This window comes from Epinephelus moara, chromosome 3, assembly GCF_006386435.1.
Source record: "Epinephelus moara isolate mb chromosome 3, YSFRI_EMoa_1.0, whole genome shotgun sequence".
NCBI classification, from domain to species: Eukaryota; Metazoa; Chordata; class Actinopteri; order Perciformes; family Serranidae; genus Epinephelus; species Epinephelus moara.
Window position 1 is genome coordinate 3150579 of NC_065508.1, and position 11820 is coordinate 3162398.

General features: G+C 40.3%; 1 protein-coding gene across 1 annotated transcript; it reads left to right on the plus strand.

Moving 5' to 3' along the window:
- Nucleotides 1–286: 286 nt before the first annotated feature.
- Nucleotides 287–8667, plus strand: grk1b (G protein-coupled receptor kinase 1 b). Its single transcript, XM_050040428.1, has 8 exons — nt 287–480; nt 2801–3513; nt 5122–5249; nt 5585–5742; nt 7147–7230; nt 7401–7525; nt 7626–7827; nt 7961–8667. Exons 2-8 carry the CDS (start codon nt 2815–2817, stop codon nt 8242–8244), a joined length of 1680 nt encoding a protein of 559 aa, XP_049896385.1. The 5' UTR covers nt 287–480; nt 2801–2814; the 3' UTR covers nt 8245–8667.
- The last annotated feature ends 3153 nt before the right edge of the window (nt 8668–11820 follow it).

Consider the following 11820-nt stretch of genomic DNA (forward strand, 5'->3'; position numbering starts at 1 on the left):
TCAATTATAGCAACAAATTGATGCTTTTTGCCATATTTTATAAGAAAACTCACTGAAATGGAGCATGAACACTGTACTGAACAGCTGAAAGACGCGCACTGAGTTAGCACCTCATCAATAATCACCCCTGCAGAGTTACACTAATAGCTTGTGCAGAGTTGCTCCCTCCAATAATGTCAGGGTGTAATCCTCACCAGCTAATGAACAACCAAGTAGGATTTCAGGTGCAGGGTAAACCTCGACCTGTTGCCCCACCGCACCACACTGTAGCAACAAGAACCAGGAGGGGAGAGTCAGACACTTTAAAGAAAGGAAGTGTCTTCAAGACCCCGATAGGACAGAAATTATCTCTGTTTGTTCTGGTTAATGGAAGAACACAGAGCAAAGAAGAGAGAAAGATACATGCTGGATGTTGGATGTTGGATTTAATTTACAGTTCTCAAGTCCTCATTTGATTCCCGTCTACAGCAAGAAAGAGCGGTGAGTGCTATACCTATATGATATCTATATATGCTGTTAAGATTTTCTTCCCATGATCAATATGTCATAATTCAAAATTAAAACCTAAATCCTGACATCAACTCGTTTGGCAAAATTTCCTTTGACCCAGAGTCTAATCAGTGTTGGAGTGTAACTAAATACATTAACTCAAAAACTGCTATGTGCAAATTCAACGTACTTCTTACTTCACATACTTTTCACAGGCAAGTATTGTTCTTTTTGTTACTTGTCTGCTTATAATTTTTCACACCCTTCCTGTCCAGTGACAATTATGTGTCTCTTGATTAGGTGAATTTGAATGTTTGTGATAAACTGAAGGATGTGAGGTTGCTTTAAGCTATGTGTTTGTTAAATTCTCCTACTTATTAAAGAAAATATATATTTAAAACCTCCTTGGATAAGCTGGAGAATGCATTGTGAAAACAGCTGTGTTTCTAAGCGCTTTTTGAGATATGTAATCCTAACAGGACAGCAATGCAAACCATAATCTTATAGAAAATGATGCGTTGCTGCAGATATAAACTACACACCAGTATATAAAGGAGTTAAACTTGACACAATCTTGAATGTCTACAGCAGTAAAATACAACATACACATACACTCTGTGATAAGAGCCTCACTTTTGTTTAAATCTTCCAACCCTTTAAACGCATTTAGACACCAGTCTAAAAATGTAGGTTAATTAACAAGGAGGTCAATTATCTATATTGTAAATCCCTGGTGTCAACAGTCAGTGTTAATTGGATTACATAGAGTCAGGAAAGCACCTACCCAGCCAAGAGAATCACTTTCAGTACTACATGTACCAGGTCAAGACAGAGCGGCTTATTCATATGAAATATACACCAAGAAAGACTTAACAAAGCGATCCAGTGATGCATCACCTGTCTCTTTTTGTTGCAGGGAGATGTAATTTTGCACATGTTGCAGAGCACATAAAGCGTCCAGCATGCAGTATGATATCAGCAGAGATTAAATAATGTTTAATTGCAGATAGGGTCTTTTGGACAATGTAACACATGCATGATGAGTGTCCTTGATAACTGTCCTCAGGGTTAACAGGCAAAAAGTCCTTTCTTGATTTGTCTTTTTGCACCAAAGCTCAATAATACAGGAAGAAATCTAATGCAAAAGATGCAGAGAATATCTCAAATTATGCATTAAATAAAAGGATCCAAAGCAGGCTGAGGAATGAATATTTCCTCTGTTTTATGATATATATAATGAAATTACCTTAATGATGTTGTAGTGCAAACATAAGGGAGGTAATCAGCAGCATGAGCTAATGCTTCTCTTCCTCACAGCTTCACAAATCCCTTGCACTGCGTGATTGCGTGCACAAGCAAGTGCAGCAAGCTTTTAATTTCCTGTCCTGGCATCTGTAATCAAATGCACCCTTTAGTGACTGTTGTCTTTTGAACAGCAGGGGGCAGCATATAACTACATTTTCCCTCTCCACCTCCAAAATGAAACAGACCCCAAAGAAATGAGCGTACTGAAAAAGTACCATGGCATGCACCTAATATTGATGATTGATGTCATACATTATAATAATGCCATATAAAGTTATATTCAACTGTCACAAGAGAAAAAACCCTCTCTCTCATATATAACATTTTGTACAAAAATGTGTTTGAATGGCTATATAAAAATGGAATCAGATCAGACCAATGTGCTGGTGCAATAGAAGCACAGATGGACTGCTGAACTGGCTTACAGGGAACAGGCCCAGGAGCCCAAAGTGTCAGGGGGCCCCATGGCCTTCACCTGCCAAATGTCACACAAATTAACACACACTGACCAAGAAGAGACTCAAAAAGACCACAAAGAGATGAAAAATAACTACAAAGAGACACAAAATACATTAAAAAACAGCCAAATCAACCTCAAGGAGACACCAGCTGAATACAAAGTGACACTAAACAACCAAAAAACACAAAGTTATCTCAAAGAGACACAAAACCACGACAAAGTCTGAGACATGGTGCATATGCTTCTGCATATCTTTGACCATGCAGGGGCCCATTGTTTCATAATCCACCCATGAATAAAAGTCATAACTGTTACTTAAAATAATGGACACAGGACAAAAAAGCTTTTATCTTTAAATGGGAGATAAAGTAAAAGCAAAGCAGTAACATTAAGAATAGAATATGACAACAGATTTAATCAAAATGCATCCCCCATTTAACTCTGCTGCCATCACAGTACCCAGGGTCATACTGATTTTCAAAGACTCATTAAGTAGACATTTCTCAGCGCTCTCATTAACTTCCTTAATGGTGTTTTGTGTGTTAGACCAAGGTGCAGCCATGGACATTGGTGGCTTGGAGACAGTGGTGGCAAACTCTGCCTACGTTTCAGCCCGTGGCAGTGTGGATGGAGCTGCAGCAGCCGCCATGCGCGACAAGAAGATGCGTGCCAGGCTGAAGCTCCCACACATCAGAGATTGTGAACACATGAAAACATCCATAGACTCGACCTTTGACAGCATGTGTGTCAAACAGCCCATCGGCAAGCGCCTGTTCCAACAGTTTCTGGTGGGTGACGCCACCCATAAAAATGCTGGAGAGCTGTGGAAAGACATTGAAGACTACACCGTCAGCCAAGAGAAGGACAGAGTGCAGAAGGCCCAGAAAACTGTCAATAAATACTACAAGTCAGCTTCAAAGAATTTTTGCAGCTTCCTGGAGGAGAAGGCCGTCACCCGGGTTGTTGAAGACTTCAAGAACGTCCGTGGTGACCTGTTTAAAGAGAGCGAGCAGCAGCTGCTCAAACACCTGGAGAAGAATGCCATAGATGGCTTCAAGAACAGCATGTACTTCCTGCGCTTTGTTCAGTTTAAATGGATGGAGAGCCAACCTTATGATGAGGAGTGGTTCATGGACTTCAGGGTCCTGGGTAAAGGAGGTTTTGGGGAAGTGTTTGCTTGTCAGGCTAAAGCAACGGGCAAAATGTATGCCAACAAGAAGCTGGACAAGAAGAGGCTGAAGAAACGCAAAGGCTACGAGGTAAAGCACTGATGTGGCATCTGATGCCCCGCCCACAGCCATTCATGACGTGTCTATCAAAGAGTAACACGCACAGTGATATCAGTGTAATGGTGACCTCATGCTGACGTACAGCAGCCATAAGATAGAACAGGTGGCGAGAGAACATAACCCAGTGAGCGTGGAGGTTTAGTTTTTACCACAACGGCTCAATGCAAAGAAGCTTGTGTCTCTAATCTTAAAGACCTCACAAAGCAGCTCAGAGATAGTACACTGAAGCCCACTGCTTCTAAAAGCATCTGTGGATAATGAACTTTTCACTTTGTTGTCTGCTGTTAGAGCAGCACTGTGACAACAAGGCATCACTTTCATTGTTGACTGATAAAGACTGGTAAAGCCAGGTGGGCCTTACCACAAGAGAAATAAAAACTTAACCATGCCACACCCACAAGATCCATGTACAGCATTTGCTTATATGCAGAACGTCTTTCTACATCATTATGTACAAACACGATATTCACCTCTCTGCTGTCCAGGTTGTCTGCAGATACACAAGATCATTTTTAACCAAATGTAAGACTGATTTGTGGAGGTAAGTATTAGGTTCAGTGGTAGCTTTAAAGATTTGTAATATCAGAAATGTGGACTTTGACACAGAAGAGTTTGACTCACTTTGACAAAAGAAATTCAAAGATGGATAAACTAAATTAGATGGAATGGTGGTACCAGTTAAAACCCCGCAAATTCAAATTTAAGACTATTTAATAGATTTTAAAGCCTAATATTTATAAAAATTGAATTTAAGACATTTTAAGACTTTTTAGGGACCTGCAGACACCCTGGCAGGACCTGGCTGTTCTTTGGCTTAATATAAGCACACTTAAAGTTCTTCAAGTTAGATTTAACATGTCACGTTTATGTATACAGACTGTTAAAGTCAAAATTCAAACTAATCTGCAGACTGATGGCTTATAATGGCACACGGGTAGTCACCCCTTGAGTAGCTTAAACCCATAGATGAATAAAGGGAACTGGATACAGCGTTGGAAGCCAGGCCTCATTCATTCCTATGACAGTTGCTGAGTGACGCATGTTTGAAGCCAAAAAGTTCGACTTCCTGGGTATAAGATTACAAAGAATCTTCTTCATCATGGGGCCCATAGAGCAGGCACCATCGTGCGGCTCCTCTAGACTTTCCAAATGTTACTGGACCAAATGGATCAAATCCTGATAGGGAAATTAATAATTTTGTAGGGGCTGTGACACTAAAACAAATGTTTCCACTGATTTAAAGATGTCTATTTACAATGTAAGTATATGGGAAAAAGTCTTTTGACTGCAAAGGCATCACTTGATGGACCTGGAAATTGTAACACCACTGTTTGGCCACCACAAAACTTGGTGTCAAAGCCTAGTGCACTTCCTGACTAACTGCTGGTAGACAGCATTCAAAATACCAGGCCCCAAGAACTTTAACCCTTGACATGTCACGCCTAACTTGAACACAACTATAAGGAATGATAATGTCCTCATAACTTGTTTATTCAGGAATTTATTTTCTAATAGCTGATGTTGTACACTCTTGCTTTAGCTGCATTAATCATGCTCTGATGTTTGATTTGTTTTCAGGGAGCAATTGTGGAGAAGCGCATCCTTGCAAAAGTTCACAGCCGCTTCATTGTGACGTTGGCTTACGCCTTCCAGACCAAGACTGACCTCTGCCTAGTTATGACCATCATGAATGGTGGAGACCTCAGGTGCTCTATAAACATCAAATACTGCCACACACACACACACACACACACACTCTGATATCCATAGACTGGCTGAAGCACTATGCCTTTTAAACACACGTTTCAAACTGGTTTCTGTACTTAACATCATGAGAACAGTGTTTCACAGCTCTCACATCTACTAATCAGCCTACGTAAAGTAGTTAAACCTCACGGCTGACGTACAGACTTGGCCCTCAGGTGCATCATGCTTTAAGTCACAGACTAACAAAAGGAGTCTTGTGTATCTTCTCCTCTCTCCTCTACACTTCTTGATTTCACAGAGGCTTCAGAAAATAACATCCCACCCTCTCTTGCAGGTTTCATATGTATAATGTGAATGAAAAGAATCCTGGCTTTGATGAAAAGAGAGCGTGTTTCTATACAGCTCAGATCATCTGTGGGTTGGAGCACCTTCACCAGCACAGAATCATCTACAGAGACCTCAAACCAGAGAACGTACTGCTGGATGATGCAGGTCAGCCATTTTCTTTGTAGCATTTCACGTCCCTGCATGTATGTACTGATACCAAAGCTCCAAAGACACTCTGTCCGTCCCAACCAAACCATCTTTACTCTACAACCATTTGAATGTGGCTTTCATTTTTGAGCCAACCACTAAAGCAGTATAAACACTGATTTAGTCTGTCTCTCAGGGCTTAGTCTACAAAGCAATATTGGTGGGTTAAGCAGTTAACTAGCTTGAGCCAAGACAGGGTCAGGGTTAACTAGAGTAAATCCCCACAGTAACCTATGTCTCGCCACTAATAAGCTCCAGTACAGGTTCAGTTCAGAGTTATGGATTAAAACAGGCATCAGCCCACATACCTAAGAGACAAATCACTAGACAAAATCTACACAATCTAAGGCCGCATTCACACCAGGAAGGTCTGGGAGACTTGGTTTGATTGGGCGGGGAATGCCAAAAAATGTCACACCTTCATTTGGTTCGGTTCACTTTCACACTGCACTTTTTAAAGCGGACTAAACAGTCTGGACAACATCACGCAGTTACAACAGCTGCTAGTTTGGGAACAGTCTGGACAACATCACGCAGTTACAACAGCTGCTAGTTTGGGGACGGTATTGCCCGAAGCGACCACTGACCAGGAAGAAAAAAAGCATGAGGAAGAAGAAAACCCAGCTCACTGATTGGCCAGGACCGAAAACGGAAATCCATCCCCTTCAGCCGGCTTGGTCACCACAAAAACACCAAACACCAAAATGCAATGTGCTTTAACGTCACTTCCTCTCTTTAGTTCGCTGGATAGTCCGTTTGCATTGCCCACTGTAAGTGAACCGCACCATGGTTCACTTGCAAGTGAACTGAGACCTCCAGTTTCCAAGTGGAGCAGGGTTCACTCATTTGGGCCACACCAGAGTTCGAATGAGCGTTCACACCACTCCAAACGAAACAAACTATCCGTGGAAGTGGACAAGGGTTCGTTTAAAGCGGACCAAACAGCGCCAATGTGAATGCGTCTTAAATCTAATAATATGAAAAAGAATTTAAAAAATACTTCTTTACATTGAAGTAAGATGCTGTAAAGAGCACAGTGACATGATCACAGATCAGAAAACCTAGCTGAGAGTAGTTTTCAGCAATAAATAGCACTCACCGTTATATACAGTATATTACTGTGCTGACACACTACCAAAAGGATTCTCCTCAAGGCAACAAAAGCGGAAAATGAATAAATAACGAAATGTCTTTCTGTAATATCTGAACATGAGCTCCCAAGATAATATACAGTAATTTCAGCCAGACAGACTTCATGATGCATTAATCAATCATTCTTTTAGTGTTAGTTTGGAGTGAATACGGGCTGTACATAACAGTTTGTTGTCATGAAACTGTTGTAATCAAAGTCTTTTCATTCAGGACACGTCCGCCTGTCAGATTTGGGTCTGGCTGTTGAACTTCCACCAGGAAAAGACACAACTACTGGATATGCAGGAACTCCAGGTGAGTGAACGAATACAGTATTTTTAAGTGAAGTTTAACGACACTGGCCCAGTGGAGAGGAAACGCTATCACCCACATTAATGTTACTGCGTTAACAAAATCTGTACCATCACATAGACCATGTCTCTCAAAGCAGTCTATTCTATGGGAAATGTTGTCTATGAATATAGGTTTCATGGCTCCAGAGCTGCTCCAGAAGAAGCAATACGACTACTCTGTGGATTATTTTACGCTGGGAGTCACCCTGTTTGAGATGATTGCCGCCAAAGGGCCCTTTAGAGTACGAGGAGAGAAGGTACTGAACATGCATAGACGCATCAGGGGACTTTTCCGCTCTTGTCCAGCGCCAATTCTTTGTTGCCAAATCATACCTACATGATTTTCTCTCTCTTCAGGTGGAGAATGAGGAGGTAGCTCGCAGAATCTTAAATGATCCTGCTTCATATACACCAGCTTTCAGCAAAGACTGCAAGGACTTCTGTGAAGGCCTGCTGATGAAGGATCCAGCAAAACGCCTCGGGTTTAAAGATAATAATTGCGATGAGCTCAGGAATCAGCCCTTCTTCAAAGAGATTAACTGGGGCCGAATGGAGGCAGGTGGGTGACGGCTACAAAATCAGGCACATTCTCAAGATGTGGATGGCACAAGCAGGAGCAAAAATACAAAATGAAAGGTAGTTGCCATAAGCCATGCTTACATTTCTGTATGTCCTCTGTGTTCCATATAAAGGTATGCTACCTCCACCATTTGTACCGAGTGCTACGATGGTCTATGCCAAAGATATTGACGATGTGGGCGCCTTCAGCACGATCAAAGGTGTGGTCCTGGATAACAAGGACACTGAGTTCTACAATGACTTTGCTTCTGGCAACATCCCAATCCCCTGGCAGGAGGAGATGATCGAGACAGGTGTGTTTGGAGAGTTGAACATCTGGGGAGAAAACGGCAAGCTGCCCAATGACCTCGACCCAAACTTTGTGGAAGCCAAAGGTGGAGGCTGTGTGCTGCTTTAAGTTGCAACAGATGGAATATTTATTGAAATCAAACACATTTAGGTTCAGTATGTATTCAATTGGTGCCACTTTATTCTAATCTGTATTATCTGTAATTTGTACAATAATGAATGAAGATAATTTGTGTATTTCTATACCAAGATATAATTATTATGTACCCGTACTGTACCTTTTATAGTGTTAAAGTGGCAGCACAGACAATTTTAATAAGTTATTTTGTATAGAAACTACATGCAATATTTATATAAATTATTTTGACTAAAGAAAAGCAACTGTATTGACATTGTGATGCCATGTAATTATCTTTATTATTTATTTATTTAAATATTTATTTATTCATCATATAAGAAATGGCATTTTAGTTATTATTAAGGTAAACATTGTAGACAGAGGAGTTGAAAGCAATCAATAAAATCTTCCAAAGCGGAAATATATGAGTTGAGTTTCCTTTCGACTGTACACATCAGTGTGTTTATATGAGGCTGTCGACAAATGAAGAAAAGACAAGAAAACAGAAGAGAGGACAAAAATGGAAATGGTAAATTTGTATGACTCACAAAAAATGCTGAAAATAAAATAACAATATTTGAACATGTTTGGTGCGGCTTCTGCAGCGATGCGGCGCCGCGCTGGTCCATCGTGGTGAAGAGGGAGCTGAGCCTGAAGGCGAAGCTTTCGATGTACTGGTCCATCTACGTCCCAACCCTCACCTATGGTCATGAGCTCTGGGTAGTGACTAAAAGAATGAGATCGCAGATACAAGCGGCCGAAATGAGTTTCCTTCGATGGGTGGCTGGGCTCAGCCTTAGAGATAGGGTAAGGAGCATCCGGAGGGAGCTCGGAGTAGAGCCGCTGCTCCTTGGTGTCGAAAGGGGTCAGTTGAGGTGGTTTGGGCATCTGATCAGGATCCTCCTGGGCGCCTCCTGTTGGAGATGTTGCTAGCATGTCCCACTGGTAGGAGGCCCCAGGGTAGACCCAGAACATGCTGGAGGGATTACATATCTCACCTGGCCTGGGAACACCTTGGGGTCCCTCAGGAGGAGCTGGAAGGCGTTGCTGGGGAGAGGGACGTCTGGGGTGCTTTGCTCGGCCTGCTGCCCCACAAACCAGCCCCGGATAAGCAGATGAAAATGGATTGATGTTTTAGTAGTCATAGTAGTAGTACTAGTATATAACAATTGTAAATGTTACTTCTCTTTGACTTCTCTGATTTTGCAAGGCCAATATTTCGTCCATCAACAAGTATTTGTTTGGCACTTATTCGTCTTGAGTTTGCAATGTTTTCTTGTGTCCAGCTCCTTCTTGAAAAATAGATTCTGATCTCAGTGAGACTGATCTGTTTATCAAATATAAACCCATAACCTGCTCTTATAATAAGAAGAATCTGACTAAACATAATACAGTGGAGTTTCCAGAACAGGAAGAACGGTGACACCATTGATGTGGTTATGACCCCTGCTGACTAGTTCTTTTCTTCTTTTCTAAACAAAATCAACCATGTCACAGACTGTCTCCTCTTTCTTGTCCACACAGGTCATTTGAGGTCTATCAAGAATCAGGTTTTCATCTTCATTTAAGTTGATCAAACTAATCCAGTGTTAGACAATGATAGTGGACTGTCCATCACATCCAGTCTTCCATCCAACTTTCAATGAACTCCCATTGATATAATTAACTGTTCAAGTAAAAGTAATTTTCTGTTTGAGGTAGTGATCAGTAATGGTTTTAAGGGAGTGGTGATACACTGTACCAATGGGTTTCAAAGGGCGTTACGCATTTCCAGTGAACAATTCTGCCTCATTTGGAGCTTATGACACCACACAGGAAAATGTCCCATAGTTTCCAGTAACTACGTTATCACTTATGTACGAGGAATCTTTGAAGTGGGAAATATGCAGTTAAAAATGCAAACAGAGAGTGGCACTGAACCTATATATCAAGATTAACTTTATTGTCCCACTGAGTTAGAAATTTGTCTTGAGCCCTACTTATATGGTGTACAAAAACAACAATAGGTAACATGAGTGCAAATGAAACCTCTTAAAGACGACAGCAAGGATCTTAAACACATCATGTCTTGTTACAGTTGTTTTATTGTTTCCAAATCTCTCAGTTAGGGCTGGGCAATATATTATTGCATCATTAACGTGATATGACACTATATAATTTAAGATTTGGGATATTGTATATTGGTAAGTGTCTTTTCCTGGTTTTAAAGGCTGCATTACTGTAAATTGATGTCATTTTCTGGCTGTTCAATTATTTGCCTTCACCCACTCAGTCTTTATATCCACATTACTGCTGGTTTCTTTTTTAATCTCATTGTGTAAATCTTTTGTGAAAGCGCCAACGGTTTTCTCCGTATCACCTAGCTCTACTCTTACTCTGACTTGAGAGTGCTATGCAAATAAAGTTACGTTTAAAAAGCTGTCATGAATCTTGTTGAGATCTTGCTGAATACCACCTTAGATACACCTTAGGTTCTATAAATAATTGGATAGCAGTGGGAGGAAATTTTATGTGATTAAAAAGTTATCCTATATTGAAAATGACAAAAATGTGAATAGGACATTTTTTGTTCTTGATATCAAACATCATCGTCACTATCATGTTAGTTTGACCACTGCAAACTATTGAGCAAACCACAGTGATGACTTTTGCAAACAATATATCTGACTACATATCAGTTTGTACATCACACGACAACTTTTTATATCATACTGTATATAAAAGGTGATAGGATGATTTTGTTTATGATGCTCTATGTCAGATAACAATACAACAAAGTTTCTCTTTTGGTCAAACAATAACTGAAATCACCAGCAGACTGGTTTATGTAAATTGGCTCAGTCTTTGGGGTTACCGCTGGAGTAAATGATTAAACCTCAGAGCATTTCAGGTCTAACTTTAAAAGTTAACCTTAAATTAACACCGAGAGCAATTCAGCAGTAAAAGTGGATGACACTGTGGGATTATATTTTATTACATACCGTTGTGAGGTACACTGTCTCACTGCCAAATGATGTAGTGAATCCAAAAATCATCAGTCATTTTACTTCAAGGCCATTTGAACTGACTTCACAAAATGTTGTGCTCCAGTTACTGCTGGAAGTTATTTTTCACCTTATAGTTTACCGGTAAAAAAAAAAAAAAGTATTTCTATTAAGAGATAAATAGCTCAGTGAAAGACATCAGTCATCACATTATTATTAACTGTGACTTCAGACTTTATGCATCAAAACAGCTGCAAAAAGAAATAGCTGTTGAACAAGACTAAACCTTTTGGTTGAATTTTGGTTGTGGCGTCAGGTGACCAACATTCAATGACAGGACAGAGTCTAACGCCAACAATTTAACATTTAATGACTACTGACGACAGATGACACTGATATTTTGTTGGTTTTAAACCAGGTGTTAAAGGGCCAGTGTGTAATATTTGGCATGGTTTATTGTCAAATCTGAATCTGAATCTGAATATTCTACCCATTAATATGTTTATATAAGTGTATAATCGCTATAAAATAAAATTCGTTTGGTTTTCGTAGCCTTATAATTATGCTTTTATATATATATATA